The 23,275-nt window shown below is 35.4% G+C and overlaps 1 protein-coding gene across 1 annotated transcript in view; it reads right to left on the bottom strand.

The window, feature by feature from the left end:
• Window positions 1-2,672: 2,672 nt before the first annotated feature.
• Window positions 2,673-23,275, bottom strand: part of LOC149548300 (DEAD-box ATP-dependent RNA helicase 31-like) — a 59,779-nt gene continuing 39,176 nt past the window's right edge. Inside the window, exons 9-10 of the mRNA XM_089792394.1 lie at window positions 8,045-8,227; window positions 2,673-3,354 (exon numbers count right to left, since the gene is read on the bottom strand). Of these exons, the coding sequence (XP_089648520.1) occupies window positions 3,127-3,354; window positions 8,045-8,227 (411 nt within the window). The 3' untranslated portion in view covers window positions 2,673-3,126. The remainder of the gene's footprint in view (window positions 3,355-8,044; window positions 8,228-23,275) is intronic.

Genomic DNA, 23,275 nt, shown 5'->3' with positions numbered 1-23,275 from the left:
ATTATCGTATACATGGGAGAGTTAGGAATATCAATGTTACATTGGGTAATCACAATGACAACCCCTACTAAATTGGAAATGACTTTCATTTATTATGAAATAATCAAGCTCATAACAAAGCTGAGGTTTGCAAGCTTACAATGGCATCATTTTACCTATCTTGTTCCTTCATGTGTTTTATGTACATTTTTTAATATCATTATTTTCATTCTCCATAGGTTGCATATCTAATCCTATGCTTGATTTTGCAAATTGGCATATCTTCCTAGGTTTGTTGATAGCTGCCATGGAGGTTAAAGGAGATGAATTGAGTCTATGAGTTGTGATGTTTGTAGAGTTGATCTTGTTGTTTGGTTCAAGCTCAACAAAGGAAGGGTTGCTCTTTTCTTGAGCAATCTCATGTCTTTGATGATAGAGTAATAGAAATCTTTCCCTCTTCAATATGCCACCTAACTTGGTTCAACATAGATAGAAACTTTTGGAGGAGGCAATGAAGGAATTCCCCAACTCCAAGCAAGTTAGGAAGAAGTTGATCAAGGTGAATAACTCCTAGTTTGTTCTTAATCAAATCAAGGATATTTAGAGGGAGGCATTGAAGCCAATCATGGAGTATTTTACTGTAGACAAAAAATTCACTCGCATTTACGACTATCACTATGTTATGCTTAATTATTTTAGGCACAAACGTTTGTCACCTTTCAATGTCAACATTGTTGACCATAAGGCTAACCCTAGCAAGTGCACTTTCCTTCACAAAGGCCTGCTTCTATTTTATGTCCATTTTTTAATATCATTATTTTCATTTTCCATAGGTTGCATATCTAATCCTATGCTTGATTTTGCAAATTGGCATATCTTCCTAGGTTTGTTGATAATTGCCATGGAGGTGAAAGGAGAAGAATTGAGTCTATGATTTGTGATGTTTGTAGAGTTGATCTTGTTGTTTGGTTCAAGCTCAATAAGGAAAGGGTTACCCTTTTCTTGAGCGGTCAGATGGCTTTGATGACAGAGTAATAAAAATCTTTCCCTCTTCAATATGCCACCTAACTTGGTTCAACATAGATAGCAAAGGTTATTGAGTTACCTATGGAAGGCATGAAGTTTTATCATGACAAGAAACTTTTGGAGGCAATGAAGGAATTCCCCAACTCCAAGCAAGTTAGGAAGAAGTTGATCAAGGTGAATAACTCCTAGTTTGTTCTTAATCAAATCAAGGATATTAAGGAGGAGGCGTTGAAGCCAATCATGGAGTATTTTACTATAGACAAAAAGTTCACTCACATTTATGACTATCACTATGTTATGCTTAATTATTTTAGGCACAAACCTTTTGTCACCTTTCAATGTCAACATTGTTGACCATAAGGCTAACCCTAGCAAGTGCACCTTGCTTCGCAGAGGTCTGCTTCTACTAATTTTTTAGCATTTTAGGGATAGGGTCCACCCTTCTCCTAGGTTTCTGCCTAGCCCAAATTTTGGCAATGCTAGTAGTGTTAATGAAGATGAGGATGGGTGGGTGACTAATGCTAATGTGAAGGATGCTCCTCAGCCACCCCCTGGCACAAGGGTAAAGGGTTGGTTGTGAATGGTCCTTGTGTTGTTTGAAATGTGCCCCAACTAAGAGGAAGCATTCCTTTAAATCAAGCCTTCATTTGAAGTACATGCTCTCTCCTCTAAAATTTGAAGACATGAAATATAAGGTGGATGACTTGGCTACCCAAAGGGTAACCACTGTGAACCCTTCCAGGGGAAGAAAACATTATTTGAATACCTGTCCTCTTTGGACACTAATTGAAAACAATATGATGGCTGATTGTCTCAAGAAAAATATGGACCACTGAGTTGGCTAGGAAGCACTGTGATAAGAAGATCGAGTATAATGGAAAATTTGGTAATTGTGAGTCAGATCTTTGAGAAAATAATGGAGCAAAGTCACAATATCGTGAAGTTACATGTTGAGAACAAGGATATCTTCATATCTACATTGGAAAGGCTCCATCAGGGCTGATTGTTGGATGTACCTTGCCTGTATGTTTTTTTGTTTTCAGTCAATTGCTACTAGGTGGTCTTTTTTTTTCTTTGGATGAACTTTATTGAATATCTATTGTGACCTGATGTAAAGGGTTTTGGGACCCCTTCAAAGCCTGGTTTCATCATAATCAAAATCATATAAATTCCAAAATAATAACTCACTTTGGAAAAATACTTGGATTTGTAGAAAAAATATAAACTACAAATTGCTATCCCACAAAACACGTCACTCCTCTCCCTTCACTTGCAATCTATAATCAAACCATCATCTGACAACTAATACATATTGGGATATAACTAAAGCATACCATCAAGATATGTACTCTGCAACTAATTGGTAGATCAACTCATCATCAATGGGAATTGGATTCTAAAATCTTACTCATAAAAATGATTGGTGCCCAAAATTTTAATACATATCATCGAGATATAACTAATACATACCATCAAGATATTACTCTGCAACTGATTGGTGGATCAATTCATCATCAATGGAACTACTTCAATGGGAATTGGATTCCAAAATCTTACTCCTTATAGCAAAGATTGGTGCCCAAATTTTTCCAAGGGAATTAAAAATCACCCTTTTCAATTTTGTACACAAATGCAATAATGATTATTCATAAATTGAAAAGAGGAAATTTCAGAAAATAATGAGAAAATTGGGCTATTCAAATCATGGGATAATAAATAGTCAAAAACGTACCAAGAGAATATGACAATATCTGGAACACAAAGACGCAATTCTCCACGAGTCCTTTAATTAGTAATTCCCCATATTAGTAGTAATCTGGGGCATCCATAGAAGAGCTAGTTGACAGTAACATGAATTTGCCAATATTAGACTAGAGAATAAACTATCAATACTAATGCCTTTCTTTGCTGCATGAAAATACTCAACGTGGTTTTATCAATTCACATGCTCCCGCGGACAACTCCATCATGCAGAGCGAATTTGTGACAAACTTGTGATCTCTGAAGAATAAAGTATTGGAAAAACTGGAGGCGCATGAATTCTACTACTCAAATCATCGCATGGCAACCACAACATAAACTTTTGTCAGAATACCATAATCATGAAAAGTGCAAGATTGGTCATTTTGACAGCAGCCCTGGAACATTTTTAAGACCCATCTTGCCAAGAATTACTTTTTTAATCGCTGGAGGTGTGTCCAAGCCCATAGAACGACTAAACTCATTTGCAAGTTGAACAAGCCTAGTCTTATTTCCTCCCAATCCTTTTGCATTATTATAGTATCCAAGCCATGCCTGATAAGCTGATGCTTTAGTGTCCACATCGATATGAGATAAAGCACGCTTTACCTGTGAAATTGTATATCATAAATCAAATTTAAATTACCTTAGTTTTTAAAAGAACTACTGATCAGACACTATGATCTTCCAATTTGATGAAATAAATGGTGATATATCATGTCTCACAATTAAATCATAAAATCAAGCATGTAAAATGTATTATATTTCTTATTTTGCTTTAGGAACAAAATATTTTCTCAAAATAATATTAATATAACGATGGTTATGGACAGAAGCCTAAACAAGGCATAATCTTGCCATGTGAAGGTCTCATTGCACATGCACTTGAGACATCGAATAAGAAACTGAAACAGCAAGAACTTTGCTACTTGATGTCTGTCTGCACATGCATGTGTGTATGTGCTGTTTAAGTAAATCAACCAGGGAATCCAATCAGGTTTAAAAGCAGAGTTATCAGAAATTCAATAAATTTCAAATTTTTGGAATGTTCTAGAAAACAAATAAATTCATGGACTGTGAAAAGAGAAATAGCTCCAAAAGTTCATCTATTGCAACATTGAGAAAATAAAAGGGGAATTGTTAAAATTTGAGTTGCTTTCAATGTCAAAATACGACATAAAAACATCAAATTAAAAAAATGGCATTGAGTACACAATTAGAGGCATTCAAGTCTCTAAAATGGCAAACTGTCTGAAGATAATTCAGTGGTACATTAGCGTATCTAATTAGTCAATTAACTTTTTGTTTTGAGGTGTCTTTCTGTTCGCTATATAAAAATCAGTGTTGCCGACGCCCCCCTCCCCGAGCTGTGTCTTGGAGATGAAGTGTCCCCGAGACTTTTCAGTCTCCAGAATCTTCAAAAATGCTTGGAGACCTCAAGGCAAACCGTCATGAAGAATCCAAGTCTCCAATTCCAAAAAATGAAGTCCCCATCAGATGAAAAGACAAATATAGAACATAACATTAGTGATTTTGACTCTCATTTTAATTTTATTTTATCAACACAATTTTAAATTATGAAGTCATTTTATTTTATGAAACACAGATATTAGTATTGTGAATGCCTTATTTGACAGGACATTACTGGAAGTGGATACAGACATTATTACATTGCCTGTGGCTATGATTTGGACCTGCCTGCAAATGCAATTTTCCCTGTATGTCATGTTTCCCAGGACGGATTGAGCTTTGTCTTGTGTGGTTTTCATTTTTTAGAATCCTTGGCCTTTTCTTCTTACAGTTTTTTGTTTTTATGGAAGTTGCTTTTTTTTGTTTTTCTCAGAAGTCATGGCTTCCACACCTTGCATACATCAACATGTACGCAAGGTGTGGAAGCTATGTAAAGACCGCCCAGAACTGTTCAAATTTTAGAGTTGAAAAGATAAAAGTGAAACAGTAAACTGATTTCTGTGTTTAAAATTTTAAATAAATTACTAATTTCAGAATGTGATGAGTTTACCTTTTACAGTTCTGAGTTTTTAATATTTAATAATAAGAACATTCACAGTCTGCACAAGACACCACATTGGCAACTCAAATCACATTGAAATACTTTTTTGATATGCAAAGTTGAAAAGTAATTGATGCAGATTTTGCAAAAAAATTTATGCAAATGGAATATCATTTAATGTTTGCTTGTTCAATTTTCTTTACAGTGCTGGTCCAAGCTATCAATAATGGACCAGCAGGGTATAAGCCACCTAGATCTGCAAAGCTCTGCACTACTCTAATTACTAATTAAACGCATTGATTAGAGCAATAAACAATGCCATTGAAAAGGCTGTTGGCTACAGAAGGATGCAGTACTGTGATGGATGGGTGGACAGACACTAGGAATCTTCCCATAATGTCATTATAACATTCAGCAAAGAACCTTGTTTTTTGAAAGCAATTGACTGTACAGGGCAAGAAAAGAATGTTTATTTTCTTCATAACCAGTAATGTGACAGCATTGACGAGGCCGGAACATAACATGTTCAAAAAATATTTTATTACTGACGTAGCCCATGTTTGTAAAGCGGCAGGCTTGATGGTGCAAAAGAAGTGTAAGAATATTTTTTGGACACCATGTTGTTTGCATGCACTGAATATTGCACTAAATGATATGGGGCGAGTGAGACGGGGGCATAAGCATCTACTTCTTGATTGATCGAATCAACGCACCAGGCGATAGAATTCTCTAATTCCGACAAATTGAGACTGCCGCCTGGTGCAGAGAGATATAGAAAGCGACAAGGTTTGCTAGAATTTACTCCCAGGAATCTCCAAGCAAAAGATCTCATAAAACGAGGGCAGAAAATTTCAGACGTTCATCTGTAACCATCACCACACAAGCAATTTATTGGAATTTTAAGAAAAGTGGAACTTTTTAAACATGTTGATGCAAGGTTTGCATCTTATTTTATTCTTCTTGACCGCCTTTGTGAAGTCAAAGGACCTTTGTGTTCAACCATGTTTAGTGATACGTGGGCAGCTTGGAGAGTCTAAATTGGATATTGCAGTTGAGGTGAAAAGTTTGGTTCTTGATCATCCCTTTTGGGCTGATTTAGATTTGTTGTGGCATTTATTAAATCCATTGAGATGATCAAATTTGCAGACTCAGACAGGCCATGTCTGGGGGAGATTTATGAGAGAATTGATTCCATGTGTGAAAGAATCAAGACAATAACAGATGTGGTGCAGGAGCACCCACATAAAGATTGTACATGTTGCCGCATTTTAGACTCTACCAAGTTGCAGAAGTTACCGAGCACCAGAAATTGTTTAAGATAAGATCTTTTCATGGGATTTGTTCAGACCATTGTGGGGTCATTCTTCCCTATTCTATATTGATCTAGAATATTCTGTAAGCCACTTTGGTGGGAAGTCTCTTTGGATCGGTTTTCCTATTTTGTAATAATCTAGAATGTTCCGTAGACCGTCCTAGCAAGTATAAATAGAGTTTTTAGGTTTAGGTTTAGTCAAGTTTTTGGATACAAAGTTAACGGGGAGAGGAAATCTTTAGGAGAGCAACTGTATATACTGTTCATTTGATAAATCAATTAGAAAAATATTGTTATCTATCTCTTTCTGGTGCTGGTTCCTTTTGTTTTTGCTTCCGTTGAATTTATCTCTGCATCAAGATGCTAGAGATCCTTCCTAATATCCTTTGATAGAAGAAAAAACGACATGGAAGTTTGAATAAATTGAACACACCCCTTCGCTTTGCTGCATATGCCTTAAATCCCAAATGGCATACTACAGAAGAGACTAACAAGAGGGCTCCATATGAGGATAGAGAGGTAATGAAGCGATTTTGGGCTGCAATAACAAAGATTTATGATCGAGGTTTATAAGGCTTCGGTTATACGGAGCCAATGGAACAAGTTTTCACATTGACAAGGTGATTTTGCTTCAGTGGAAGCTTTATATGATATACGAGCAAAGAAAGACCCCATAGAATGGTAGTGGAACCATGGAGGTGACACTCCTAAGTTGCAATCATTTGCAATAGCATTGCTCTCACTAGTTGCTCTTCAGCTAGTGAAAGGAATTGGAGTATTTATGGTTTTATTCATTCATTGAAGAGGAACGATTGAGGTCAAGGAAAGCAGAGAACCTAGTGTATATTCATAGCACAGTTCACCTTCTCTCTCGTGTTCATCCTGCGTATAAGGAGGGTCCTTCGATACAAAGGGACCGAATTACACATGATGGAGATGCTACAACAATGGAGAAAGAAGCAGTCAAACCAGATGGCCTTAATGAATTACCCCCAGTTTTACTACCGTAAAAGGAACCTGAGTTAGAGAGTAAAGATTTTCTGGACAACATCATGGCTGAATACCATGAGATGGCTGATCACAGCATTGTGGAATAGATGATACTTGATAGATTTCTGATTCTTTTTACAGTTCTGAGTTTTTTGTTGTTCAAGTATCAGCTATATAGCATCAAAATATATATTTTTGAATTTCAAATTTCAATACATAATGATATCTCAGCAATCATTAATTTGATTAATGCTGATCATATTTGATACTGAAAAATCAGATATGACTATGAGATACGCAATGTGAGTTTAGAACAATTTGACTCTATATTAATGACATTACTATTTAGTACTAATCATTGACTCATTAATATTTGCCATTGGTTTGATGTTCATACTTAAAATTTTCCATTGTTCTTGGCTTTTAAACACTATGTTATGAATCTATGATATTTCTTAGAAATTACTAAATTATATTAATAAAAAATTACCTTCTTCAAGTACCCCCATCTCCTGTTTTTGCATAGTAGTCGTACCAGTACAGGACACCTCCAAGTCTCCTCATCTCTTGGTAACCTTGATAAAATTCTGATGGATTTGTATGTTAATTGTATGGGAGCTTCTGGTTATCTATGAGCTGTGTTATTGTTTCCTTTAGGGCAGGGGGTCCTGATGGAATCCATCCCCAAACAACAGCAAATTTTAAAATAAAATAAAAAACATTCTAAGCTCTCCCATGACATCCCAAAATTTGAAGAAAATCAATGTAGAAAAACCATAGAAATGTTTCTTAGCACTGACTTGTAAGGATTCCAAAATAACTCTAGACAGGAAAAGTCAATCACATAGCATGTCCAGTATTTACAGTAATGTAGATTTTAGAACAAAATGCGTTCTCCTACATCATCAATAGCCCATTTTTTATCCAGTAATGAAATACCACCAAAAACTGCATCATGGAATGGTTTTGAATTTTCAATTACTCACCTTCATATCTGTTTCTGGATCTACAGTAGGTGGTAGTGTCTTTGTAATGGGCAAGTCTTTCACATTATTCAGAAAATGCTCCTCCCATGGGGAAATCAACAAAATGCCCTGACCCTCTTTACCTTTGCGTCCAGTTCTACCAAGTCTGTGTATGTAGTGCTCTCGATCAGAAGGCATACCAACCTGCAAAAATGTAATTTTTTTGTAACAAGTACATGATCAACCAATTTATTATTTATGCCCACATCATGAAAAGGGAGAATGATCTCCTTGAACATAACTAGCTCAGTTTCAGTCACCATAATCTTACTAACTGGTAGTAAATAAACTATGTATTCATTGTCATCCATGATTTTAAATTTCTTCATAAGACTCTACGTATAATTTTGGGAAAAGGGGCAAACCATCGGATAAAAATTGCAATTTTATAGACATTATTTGTGATTTTGTATATAACCCTACTAAAGTACATTTTCTTTTTTATGTCCACTGAAAAAATATTCCAGAACATCAAAACTTAGATATATTATATATCAACAAGTACAAAACAAAATGTAAGTTAACAAGCTGTAACAGACCACACAGGATAGAACTTAAAAAATATCAGCCATCCAAGCAAGCATTCCCAAAAAGGAAATGCTGGATACCTGAATCATTTGTGGTAGTTGGGGTAGAATATTTATGGCACAAAGAAGGGAACACGTACATCTGAAACTCCAGGGATTTCCTACCACACTTACAACTTTCTGGCCAAATCAAACACTAGTTAAATAAACAGTTCAGATGCCAACAACAAGATAACATTATACAGAGCATTTTAAAGTTTCATTTATTAAAAAAATATATATATATACATATTAATGTGTTTGGATTTTGAGGCCACAGCCTATAGCACAACGGTAACTTGTGAGCCTCTAATCTGGTAGGTCTTGGGTTGAAGTTTACTTGATGTTAACAGATAATAATAATAATAAATTTAGGCTTCAGCTGATTACATGTCAAAAAAAAGTGTTAGGATTTTGATGCTTCATGTTAGAAACTGTGTAGAGTCTTGTATGATACATCTACACAATTTCCTACAGAAGGCATTATGATTCATTTTCATGACTGAAAATATCATACATCTAATATTCAGGAGGTTTCTTCCTATAGTTCATACCCTAATAAGCATTGTCAAGGAAAAACTGGGCTGCCCCAAAATTAGTCTGTTCAAACCAGTGTAACACCAGTACTGGGATATGTCGGGATAAATTTCCAGGATGAAGGGAAAATGGACCTCATTTTCAGGATGGCAAAGGGATGGTGGCAAGGGCAAGACGGGGCAGGGAGGGGTGTTGTATACTATACATATAGAACTTGAAATTGCTCGTTATGAAATAATGTTTCAGTAGAACATAGCAAAATTACAACATGAACTAAAACCATTTAACATTCAACATAGTAACATATTAAATATCCAATAGTAAAATTAAAAAATAGAAATTCAAGTACCCATCCCAGCGGCAGCATGGTTGTGGAATGGCAGAGGTGGGGTACTTGGGTTCTCAAGTACCAGTTTAAAGAACAATTATATGGCCCCAGGTCTAAATAGTCTCCCTTGTGTGACTCACAAAATATATCACGAGATGAATCACAGCATAGTTGGTCAATTAGGGTTTCATTAAACTCATAACTAAGCTTTAAAAGGGAATAGTTGAAGATTGGAATGCCATCACTCATCTCAATCTCTGTTTCCGGATTTGCAACCTAGACCCTCAAATTGGGTCTGGGTGCAAACCAAGTCCAAAGTAACAGCCACAGGCGGAATCCGTAAGTTCCAAATGGAATCCCGTGCAGATCCACACAGACCCCTTGGTACCCATGGGCCAATATAAGGAAAAGTGGGACCAAAGTCGCATTAAATTGAACTTTTATTATTTTTTCTGTTTCCGGATTCGCAGATTTGACCCACAGACCAAATGTGGATCTGTACTGGGTTCAGATTCGCGGACTGGTGAGTATGGAGTCTGTACAGGGTCCGGATATGACCCATAGGGTCATATTGGGACCCTGTACGGATCTGGCCCAAACCAGTTGTGAATCTCCGCAAACCTAGGGGAATTCGACACGGATCCATGAGGCAAAAAAGGTTATGTGGGCCAAAAACAAGTTATGTGTTTTTTTGTTATTATTTGTTGTCGAAACCCTAAAACAATTCCTTTTAATTGTTCTCAAACTCATTTTCCACTAATTTGCTCTCACTCTTGCAAGTTTAAAGTGAAGTGATTGAAATCTAAGGAGATTGATTGTGGAGAGACAACCTAATGGCAGATTTGAGTGTTGAAGGTACGCATTTGAACCATTTTCTTTAGTTTTTTGTTACATTGTTTCAAGTTTTTCTAATGTTTCAAATTTCTTCCAAGTTTTTGTAGAAGTTTTCAAATATCTTTTTTTTTTTTTTCATTTTTGTTACATATCACAACTGCAACAATGAGTAGTCAAAGCTCAATGGGTGGGGAGGGATCTCAATTTAAAATTAATAAAGGATCTCCTTTATGGAGACACTACAAGAATTTCACAATGTGCTGGAGGTGGGGGGTTTATTTGGAAATGTAATTTTTGCAATGTAAAATATAGAAGCTCCTACTCTAGCTCAAACTTTGTTTCTTCAGGTAGGGAGATTAATATGTGTGAGGGACCAAATAAGAAAGGGTTATCACCTAGGCATATAGGAGCATTTGTAAAAGAACAAGAAAATGGTGACAAATCAGTTTCAAAAGAGAAACAAGGCGCTTAGAGTGTGCAACAAAAATCAATGATAGCACCCACTCACCAAGCCTCTAGACATACATTCTTGCCTATGCCTTCTAGTGATGTAGAAGAACCACAAATCAGCACCTGCAAGAGAGGCCCATTAGATAAGGTATTTCAAAATGAGTTGAGAGATATAGTTGATGACAAAAATGGATGTTACCTCTTTGTGAATGGTTTTCCATTCAACTCAACTTAGTTAGATCACCTTATTGGAGGAAGATGGTGCAAGAAAATAAATAATGCACATTTTGGTTACCAAGGCCCTAGACATAAAAAGATGTGCACCACCTTATTGTACACTGAGAGAGAATACGTAGAGACCCAACTAAAACCCGTAAGAGATTCTTGGTTTCAAATAGCTGTGTCTATTGTCTTGGATGGAAAGATTGCAGAAATCGTGTTTTGATCAATGTATTGTTGTGTCCCACAAAGGGACAATGTTTTTGAAGGCGGTTGATAATGAGGGGCAAGTAAGAGATGTTAATTTCCTTGCTTAGATTCTCACTGATTCCATAGAGGCAATGGGTGGTGATAATGTTGTCCAAGTTATTACAGACAACGCAAAAGTTTGCAAGGATGCAAGTGCATTGGCAGAGGCTAGGTATGATCACGTATTTGGACGTTGAGCACATTCCATTCCCTCAATTTGGTGATGCAAGCCATTGGCACCCAAATAGATTGGGTAAAGCAGATATATGAGTGTGAGGAGATTCAAATGTTTGTGACAAGCAACCATATGTTAAAAACAATTTTCAAAACTTTCTCCAAATTGGAATTATTGAAGGTAAATTTTAAAATATAATTTATTTATTTTCATTTATGAATTACCATTTTATGTCGTGTTTTACATATTTATGTGTTACTAATTTACTATCAACATGTTTTTAGGTGGCTGAAACCCACTTTGCATCGCACACAATCGTCCTTAGAAGACTTGTGAGGGTGAAGGATGCATTGTCACAAATGGTGAGTAGCAACCAATGGGGCATTTGGAAACAATCCAATACAATAAGGGCCCAAAGGGTCAAGGCAATGATATTCAGTGATGATTGGTAGGCTCGGGGGGGTTACGTGTTGGAATTCATCGAGCCTATCATGGTTATGCTTAGGTTTGCTGACACAAATCAGCCATGCTTGGGGGATATCTATGATGCCATGCACACCATGTTGGAGAAAGTCCAATTGGTAAGTTATAACACAATCCTCTATCCTAGTTTATTATTATTAAGAGATAGCTAATTAAAAAAGATTTGTTTTACATAACTTGCATCAAGATAACTTACATGACATCATTTGTTATTCATATCCTAGATCATTCAAAGGAGACATAATGACCCTGCAAACACCTTCTACAAAAAGGAAGAAGAAATTGTTCTTCATCATCAGAACAAGATGACTACACCTTTGCATCTCCTAGCTTATGCTCTCTCCCCCAAGCATTATAGCCCTGATGTGCTTTCTATTCCGAGTAGAATGGCACCTTCCTAAGATAGCTTACATGACATCATTTGTTATTCATATCCTAGATCATACAAGGGAGACAAAGTGACCATGTAGACACCTTCTACAAAAAGGAGGAAGAAATTGTTCTTGATTACTGGAACAAGATGACTACACCTTGCATCTCCTAGCTTATGCTCTCTCCCCAAGCATTATAGCCCAAATTTGCTTTCTATTCCAAGTAGAATGGCACCTTACACAAATGTTGAGGTTGCTAGTAGGTATAAGAGGGCATTCGGTAGGATTTTCAGCGATCCAAAGGTGGGGCAAATGTCATGACAGAATTTGGATTATTTATCTCAAGAAAATATGCAGATCCTATTGTTGTGAATGATCAAAGCAAAATGAATGGTATTACATGGTGATACCTCCATGGGCAAGATTATGTGTAACTCCAACCTCTTGCCATAAAGACTATCAAAAGCATGTTTTCATTTTTTGGCCGGATGTGTTGTAGATTTTAACACTTAATTTTATTTATTTTCTAATTTGTTAGCTCTTCTACCACTAAGCAGAATTAGAATATATAATCCTTTACCTACTTGGTGAAGCGTAACCAATTGGGCTCCAAAAAAAGTTTAAGACTTGGTGTTTGCTCATAACAACTTGCGACTCTTAGCACATAAGGATCCAAAATACAAGAAGGGGCTCAAAAAGCTTTGGTATGTGGTATTTATTAAGGTTGTAGCTTCAGTTGTATTGAATTAACTTGGAGATAATTCTTTTATGGTTACTGGTAAATCGTCATTTAAAGAAATACTCTTATATCTACTTATATATATTATTGTTAATATATTATCTAATGATGATTAACCATAGATTAAGAGACATGTCTCCTCTCATATTTATAAGTCATTCAAATCTGTATTTGGAACACAAAAGTAAATGTGAGTGTTATTACATTTACAGAAAACAATCTTTAAAACTCAACATGGTATCAGAGCTAGGGTCCAAATGTAAGAAAGGATTAAAGATTTGAGATAGTATGCTAAGAAATAGCAAAACTAGGCAACTTTCTACACATCAAGCGGCAATTCTTTGAGAAGAAATCTCTACGATGGAATCCCTCAACCTTTAGCACAAGGAATGGAAGTTGCATGTCTATATGCATACATCTACGAAGATATGGAGTTCTATTGGCTGTGGCATTATCATCGAGGTATGGACACTAGAGCGTAGCGTTCAATATAAATATATTATTATTTATAACGAACAACATACAACTTGGTGTTATGACATCCACATCGTCCTCCATCTCTTAGAGAAACACAAACCCACTATCATAAGCAAGGATGAGAAACAAATCTAGTACGCATGACTGCAAGCCTTCTATAAATGGTTTCTAAATGAGAATTGCCTCATTCACCCAAGCATGGACGAAGCTAAATATCCGACCAATGCTTTAAATATCTGACAATGCATCCAATATTGACTTGTCCCAAACACCATACTGTCAGAGATATGGTTCGAGTGCATTGTAAGCACATAGAACATATAATAATACAAATAGCACCTTCATATTCTCAAACGGAAAGCATATCTCAGGACTTGTAAAATATAGCTTATATCCATGATTATTGAAGATGGCATAGTACGGAAATGGGAATAAATACATGCGCCTATATCAGATAGGTTTTCTTAAAGACTAGACATCTAGCGTCATTATCTTCAATCCATTAATCAACCGTAGGAGACTATATTGTCAGATTTATCAGCAAGACTAAAGAAAAATGGTGTTTGGAGAGAGTATCAAGTATGAAGAATTAATAGGACAAGAAGCATACTACGTACAATGTTGCCACTGTAGAAGATGTACTTTGGAAGCATATTACATATAGTGTCATCGTCATACAAGGATATAACCTGGTATCAAATATAAGGACGAGGCATTAAATGCTTTTATCAAGGAATGTTAAATTTCTTATCAAATGTGTTAGTCAAACCAACAATGAAGAGAGTTTGAGAATTATATGAAAACAAGGGAAAATTATATAGCCCCGATCCTTAATTGCATCTACTCATTAGACCAAGTACCTAATTGGCATAAATCAGTTGCAAGCATATCAGTACAAATCAAAGATGGTGCCAATGATTATAGAATAAATCAAAAATAACATCGACCATATTCTTCATTTTATTATATTAGGTATCTAGTTATTGAATCGATATATTATAGTATTCAGTTTGAACCTCTATACATACCTCAATTCAGACATATCGACACTCCGAGATATTTGTAAAAGTTGATTCCTTGATTAATATAGCCAATACTCCATTTGAATCATAAGGACGCCATGTAGAGAGGCATGAGACACATGAGGTTGGGAAGATGGATTTCTATGATAAGAGAGCATGAGAAGTAAGGTCTAAAGATGGAGTCATAATACTACTTGAGATGTTGTTCCAATACCGAAAGTGAATAGAGCCATCTATGATTTGAATGTGTTAAGCTCGATAATTCCTGTATCTTACAGATTACGTGGAAAGGGATAACCATGTTAGCAGATTTTAAGGAGAAGATGTTCACTTCTATATTAGAAGAAACTAGCAAGCTCCATCTATTCAGAAAATCAAAACTACATTGCACAGTGTCTCGTTAATCTTGCATAGAAGTAATTCTCTACTACAGTTAACAAATATGTTCCCCGAACACGAGTCAGAGATAGAAGGCGTACAAGGTGGAGACAACCATGGTAATCCAAGCTTAGGCTATAGCTGGGTTTGGTAATGATTCCACCTCTTCGACAAGCCTAAATCACCCCCACCTAACCCAACTACATCCCTACGACCAAGATGTCCATTGGAACCATCTGCCTACCCCAACCGAAGGTATGTTGGGTCGAGAAGTTGCGAATAAGGGATGGGAGGCAAATCTATAATATCAAATTAAAGACATTATTTGATGATAAATTCAAAGCCGTTGATATGCTATAATTACTCAAAATACAGTTCGAATGAAATATTAAAGAGCGGGTATGTGTAAAACATATATATTATTGACTCATAAAGCACTTTGATATTGTCACAGTTGAAGAAGGTACTAGGACAAACACAATAAGGAAGTATGAAATGGGAATATGATAAAGAATGTTGGTTCAATGAATAAGAATGTACATTTATTGTCATAATAAGATATATTGACCAACACTTGGATGAAATTGATAAGGAATTGAGAAAAAGAAATCGAGAATTAAGTAGAGAGGAAGTTAGTGAGCTTCTATATATACCTTGCCCCTTTGGTATTTGGTTTAAACAAATGGAGGGCGAAAAATTTATTTCATTTAATAACAAAAGGTGCTAGGCATCATGGGCCCATCTTTTGAGAAAACTTATTAAGGGGAAGGAGTCATCACAATGGTGGTTGAGATAGGAAATATGTGATACCGTTGAACAATGTTTTGCCAACAGGGATGGTAATGTTCATGTCCATGCAAATTTACATTGGGATCATAGACACATTTCAAGCTCACTTCTAAAGAAAATTGGAACAAATGTTCCAACTCCATATAATGGAATGAGTGGGAATTCCACATTGTGGAGGGAATAATAACATCAATCTTCCATTCCCACTCGAACCATCTTCAAAGGGAGCATGTCAGAGAAGGAACAATATCAGAGTTCCAAATTGAACCATCATTTGATTTAATACATATGGACCTTCATTGGAGAAGCTTGTATCAAGGATGTTGATGTCTAGATAAGTATTTATTTTTTACTATTATTTTTATTTGTGTATGAACAATAAAAGCAAATTACCTTGATATACTTTTGTTCTTTTCCTTTGTCTCTGAGCATGTTCTTGCAAAAAAATTGGTACTTTAGGCATGGTACCAAATATTGTGCAGGACTCAATCTTGTAGCAATAGCTCTATAGAAGTTGTGATCCAAAATTCATTAGTCATCCGATGATCAAGCTAGATAAAGTGAGGCTCTTGAAGCAAATATCCTTCATGATTGAGATAATGACTATTCTTCCATGAAGAGGGAGTTTGAGGCTTCTTCAAAGGAAACATAGGAGCTCAAAAGATTGATACTAGATTCAGAGGCACATGCATCCTTGGACGAAGCGCAAAGAAGCCATAACTTGAGCTTGAGGGAGTAACTAGAGGACTTGACTTCCTAGGCTCAGTGTTCGAAGGGAGACTTTTGAGTTGTGATCCCTTGTTAATGATCTTTTATCTATAAGGGAGAAGTTTGAAGTGAAATTCTTTGTAATGTACTCTTCTTTGTGAGAGAGAAGTTTGGGTGAAAGTCCTTGTTCCACCCTCTAGGAGCAGCTATGATGCATCCACCCTCTGACTTGGTTCGTGGTGGATATCATGAGAGTTACTATTTTACATATGTGGATTATGTCATGAAAGGTGGCGATCTTTCATTGATGTATTTGTGAGGTCGTTATTGTAAGGTGACGATCTTAACAATGGTTTGACTTGTTATCATGTTTGACTACATTAAGTTGTTCTCCCAGAGTGCCGAATATCATGATAACAAACATATCATGATAGATTACATTGAGTTGTTGTCCTGGAGTACCGAAGATCATAATACTATATTTGTTGTTCTTTTTCTATTATCATTATAGACTACATTAAATTGTTGTTCTAGAATGCGTCAGAGATCATGATAATGAACATATCATGATAGACTACATTAAGTTGATGTTCCAACGTCTGTCAGGAATCATGATACTTGTCCTAATGGACTACATTAAGGGGTTGTCCTTGAGATCATGATTGTATAGACTACATTCAGTTGTTGTCCCAGATTATTGGAGATCAGATAACACATATATTTCTAAGATATAACATATTCTTTTGGTAGGCATCATGGATTTGATGCCAATACACATACCAAAAGAATATAAGTATGATGAATATCATATGATTGATATTTTTTGTTGAATTATACTTCGGATTATATTGATAGATAACATCTAAGTTGATGGATGTATGTTGATATCCTTAAGTATGTCATTCTAGGAATATCATATTTAGATGATATATCTCCATATACTTGAGAGCATAATGTGTTCTATAACAATCCTCCCTAGCTAAGAGGGAGTGTTAAGGTTGTAGCTTTAGTAGGATTATTGTTATGGTTATTGGTAAATCATCATTTAGACAAATATTCTTATATCTACTTATATATATTATTGTTAATATAGTATCTAATGATGATTAACCATAGAGACATGTCGCCTCTCAAATTTATAAGTCATTCAAATCTGCATTTGGAACACACAGAAGTGAATGGGAGTGCTATTACATTTGCAGAAAACGATCTATAAAACTCAACTGTATGCGAGTATGCTAAATTGCATGTGACAATTTAAGATCTTGCTAAAGCCACAAGTTTAATTGTAAAAGAGGAGGATGACACAACACCTACAAGAATTTCTCAATGTCATGGATGTGGAAGGTTTATTTAGAGATGTAATTTTTGCAACGCACAATATAATTTTAGAAGTAGAGGCACAATGTAATTTTTTTGGGCCCTAAGGAGGATGACACCACACCCTCTAGTGCTAGTGAAACCAATTTTGGTTCCAATGATGACAAGGATCTATTACTTGCAGCCACTGAAGACCCCAATGATCCACATTTTTTAGATAATCCATTTGACGATTAAGAACACTACCATGATTATTGAATCATGTTTCAAACATTGTTGAACTATAAGTTTATAAGTATTTCTATGAATTCCATGTGATGATTTTCTATTGAATCATAAAGTTTAGCTTTTACCATTTGACATTGATCAATGGTCAAGCATCATAGAATTATAGTATGAAATGATTTAGTTTTACAATTATGTACATATATATAGAAAGTATAATGCATGTATATTTATCTATACTCACAAATCCTTATAAATCATAATGGGAAAAAACAAATTTCCTAAATCCATGAATCCAATTCTCAAACACAAACCCGTACAAGAACCTGGATCAGCAACTTCGATTTTCATGCTCCATACCCTAATATGGAGCCTCCAATTCCAAACACATTTCATTTCACATTTGCTCTCTCATTTCACTTTCATGTTGCTCTCTCTATTTGCAAGTTTGAAGTAAGATGATTGTATTCAAAGGGGATTTATTATGGAGTGGCATATACCTTCCAAAAAGCAGAGCGAGTGTTTAAGGTATGCATTTCAATCATATTCTTTAGTTATTTGATAGATTGTTTCAAGTTTTTAAAAAGTTTTAAGCTTTTGTAGAAGTTTCCAAGTATTATTTATTTTTTTGGTTATAGATGCAACAATGAGTGGTCAAAGCTCAATAGATGGGCAGAGGTCCCAAAAATTTAGAATCAATAAAGGGCTTCCTTTATGGAGACACTACAAGAATTTCTCAATGTCATGGATGTGGAAGGTTAATTTAGAGATGTAATTTTTGCAACGCACAATATAATTTTAGATGTTTTTTTTTGGGCCCTAAGGGTAAAGGGATTATTGTGTGTGACAGCCCAAGGTCAGATAAGAAGGGGTTGTCATTTTGGCACATAGCAACATTCTTAAAAGAACAAGAAGATGTTGACAAATTAGTTACGAAAGGGAAACAATGGGGGCTGATATTGGGAACAAAAAACAACACCACCCACTTAACTAGCCTCTAGAAATCCATTCTTAACTATGCCTTCTAGAGAGGATGAAGAAGTAGCAAAACCACAAATAACCACTCGCAAGAGAGGCCCGTTAGATAAGGCATTTCAAAATGAAGAGTGATTGATGTAAAAATTGGTTGTTGCCTCTATGTGAATGGTCTTCCATTCAACTTAGTGAGATCACCTTGTTGAAGGGAGATGGTGCAAGCAATTACTAATGCACCTTATGGTTACCAAGGCCCTGGACATGAAAAGGTGTGCATCACAATATTGCATAATAAAAGAAAAAATGTAGAGGCCCAACTAAAACCAATAAGAGATTATTGGTTTCAAACAGGCGTGTCTATTGTCTCAGATGGATGGAAACATTGCAGAAACCGTGTTTTGATCAATGTTATTGTTGTGTCCCCCAAAGGGACAATATTTTTGAAGGAGGTTGATTGTGAGGGGCAAGTAAAAGATATCAAATTCATTGCTCAGATTCTCATCGATTCCATAGAGGATGGAAAGATTGCAAAAATTGTCCATTAATCAATGTATTTTTTGTATCCACCAAGGGGGCAATGTTTTTCAAGGCAATTGACTATGAAGGGGAAGTAAAAGATGTAGAGTTCATTGTCGAGATTCTCATTGATTCGATAGAGTCATTGGATCATGACAATGTTGTGCAAGTAATTATAGACAATGCAAAAGTTTGCAGGTAGGTGCTTTGGTAGAGGCTAGATATGATCGCATCTTTTGGACTGTGTACATTGTCCACTCTCTCAATTTAGTGATGCAAGCAATTGACACCCAAGTAGAATGGACAAAAATATATATATGAGACTGAGCAGATTCAAATGTTTGTAACCAACCATTATATATCACAAGCAATTTTCAGAACTTTCTCTAGATTGGAGTTATTGAAGATAATTTTTGGAACATAATAAAATATGTTTTGTGTCGTTTACGTATTTTAAATGTGTTACTAACTTAAGGTGTTCATCAATTGTTGAAACCCGCTCTACATCACACACAATCATTCTGAAGCATTGCAACAAATGGTATTAGCAACCAATGGGGTACTTGGAAGTAATCCAATACATTGAGAGCCCAAAAGATGAAGGCAATGATATTGGATGATGATTGGAGGGCTCATGTGGATTATGTATTGGAATTCATCGAGTCTATCACGTCTATGTTTCAGTTTCTCGACATTGATAAACCATGCTTGGGGGACATCTATGATGCCACTGACACTATGCTAGAGAAAGTAAAATTGGTAAGTTATAATACAATACTCTATCCTTGTTTGTTGAGATATATCTAAATTTTTAATTAACATAACTTACATCAAGATAACTTACATGAACATGATCTAACATCCCAAGTCATACAAAGGAGAGAGAATGATCTTGATGACAACTTCTACAAAAAGGTGGATTAAATTATTCTTTATCGCTAGAACAAGATAACTACACCTTTGCACCTCCTAGCATATGCTTTGTCTCCCAAGTATTATAGCACAAAGGTACTTGTTATTCCAAAAATGTCAAGCTTGCTAGTGGGTACAACAGGGCATTTAGCAGACTCTTCAACGATCTATAGGTAGGGGAGAGTATTTGGATTAGTCATCTCAAGAAAAGATGCAGACCCTATTGCTACCAATGACCTAGTAAAAATGGATGCTATAACACGGTGGTACCTCCGTGAGCAAGAATATATTACCTCCAGCCTCTTGCAATTAAGATCCAATAAAAAGTAAGTTTTTAGGCTTAAGCAAGTTTTTAGGCTTTTTCTCTTTTTTGTGGCCACTTGCATTTTAAAATTTAACACTAAACACTCTTGAATTTATCTTCTATTTAATATTTTTTTTTTTTTTGCTAGTTTCCTCTCTAGATTGCGAGCTCTTTTCCCACTAAGCAAAATTAAAGTACATACTCCTTCATCTAATTGGTGAAGCATAATCGGTTGAGTTCAAAAAAAGCACAAGAATTGGTGTTTGTTCACAACTTGTGCCTTGTGGTACATAAGGATCCAAAATACAAGAAGGCAAAATGTTACATCCCAAAATTTTGACCTATTTAAAAATTATTATAGTGGTTGAGATGATTAGTTAAAAACTATTGTTTTCCCCTGTTCATGTGAAAAGGGTAGTTATATGTAACTGTTGTTTCATATGAAATTGGTTGTTATCAATTATTATGTATAACTTTTTATTGATGATGGTAGTTAGCAGTTGCTTGTTTTCTGAATGATGGTTATTAACTAATTTCTTTACTACTGTCTATGTTATATGTTGATATGGATTTATCACGGAAACTTGTTATTATTGTGGACAATGTTGCACGGGTGGTTGCAGGAGTAGACAAAGGAGGGAAGCATTGCTTAACGAGATCTACGAAATGGAGCACTACCTTAGTCCATTTGTCCGATCAATAGGTATGACCTCTAACTATCTTGGTAAAGACCTAGCGATTGCATAACAGGGTACATACATAGGACATGAATGAGCTATTGAACAATCAATAAAACATTGAATATTTAAACATAACGTACCTTTAAATGGTTTATGTTGGCATTCTCATCATTTCATTATACATACATATGTGTGTGTGTGCACGCACATGCGCCCATAAGTATAAAAAAGTATGTTGTCACCATAGTATTAAATCATTCAAGCTCATCTCTATGAAAATAAAATAATCTCTCAATCATGTACGTATATAGATATGCATATCTTACTAGGTATAACCTTGACACAATAATAATATGTTGACACTATTTGAAAATAACATATAAATGTACAAATATGTACATGTATAAAATTATAAATTATTTCTTTTAATAAGGAGACCTTCAAATTCTTTCTCTCTTAATTATAAGTCTCTATAAGAGACGAGGAGTACACTGATCTTCTTTTTTTCAAAATCAGTGAACCAAGAAGCCGATTATCTTTTTTATAACTGCTACCAAGAGTCGCGACTTCCTTTTAAGCCTTCTATATTATTCTTGTTTGTTTTATGCTCAAATATAAGTTTGAGAGCAAGCACCCGATACTATAGTTCTACTTTCGTTCTCTCTTCCCTTTTTCGTTCCTTATTTTCTTACGACTGATATTGAAGCGAATCCGAGCTACTATTCCTGTCATTAAATGGTCTTCGAATCTTAAATCCGCATTTGAAAATTAGACTTTCGAAGAGTCGACCATTCAAAGTTAAGCAAAGATCCATTCTTTCATTGATGAGGTTATGTGATCAGTTTTCCTAATCTTATTTTGGTATATGTACTGCATTCGAAAGTATAGATGCAAGAATAGTTTCAAGGATTTTCAAATAACAATGCTTGGTTGTGATGTTAATTAAGTTTATCGAATAGCACATTCGATCAAGCACACCAAGTTATCTCACCATGTAAAGTCTGAACCAAATACACATGTCATGCTATGATTTCCTCTTTGTTTCAGTTGGTCTTTCAGATTTGAGTTATAATCCTCTGAAGTTTTCTTAAGTGAAGTTCTTGAGTCTTAAGGATTGTATTGTGCCAATGCTGAAATATTATTTCCATCAGCTGAGTTTCAGCAAATGAATTGATAACCTCTATGAATAAACACCCAAGACTCACCCGTCTGGTTGGCCAAGAAAGAGGGTGAAGAGGTGGAAAGAAAGTTCTACAAAAAATGAAAACGGAATCAGATTTGATATGATAATTTTATTACTTTTAAAGAAGTATTGAATAGCTCATGCATGTCCATCCAATTACCCTGTTGTCAAGTCGAGCAGTGGTGATCGAGTATTAGAAACCCATCCAAAAACTTTGGCCAAGATCGTTAAAGGCATGCTTGCCTTCTAAAGATCACATAATGTCGGTGGCACTAGTTAATCAAACATGCCCGTCTATTACTAGGCGAACATTCTAAACACCAGTGTTGCTCAAATGGTCAGACTAATAGTGCCCCAAGCCTAGCCCTGAGGTAGGGAGGGTCTTTCTTATCAAAAGATTGTGTGCGGATTGATATAGTCCGCAATTGGGAGGTTAAGCTTAAGCTAATGCTTCTCCTCTTATCTGAAAGCCGAGACTTGCACAACCATTACGAGACTCTCCACTTAGATTTTGTATGTTCTTCTACCATCCTTTACTATACATTTACTTTCTCTTGTGAATATTGAATATCATATAATTAATGTTAATGATTTAAATTCCTTCTGTAATTATGATGGAAATCAGTTATTTCAGTTGGTTGTTATTTCAATTGAATGTTAATTCAATTAGTTTCACATGAAATGGAATTAAAGATGTTCACTTCAGTAAATTAGTTGAAGTAGTTGAAGTATTGTTTTCATATCTGTTCTTA

This window comes from Cupressus sempervirens, chromosome 7 (genome assembly GCF_028749045.1).
Source record: "Cupressus sempervirens isolate cs-2001-9-10 chromosome 7, ASM2874904v1, whole genome shotgun sequence".
NCBI classification, from domain to species: Eukaryota; Viridiplantae; Streptophyta; class Pinopsida; order Cupressales; family Cupressaceae; genus Cupressus; species Cupressus sempervirens.
This window is presented reverse-complemented; position numbering and strand designations above follow the sequence as displayed.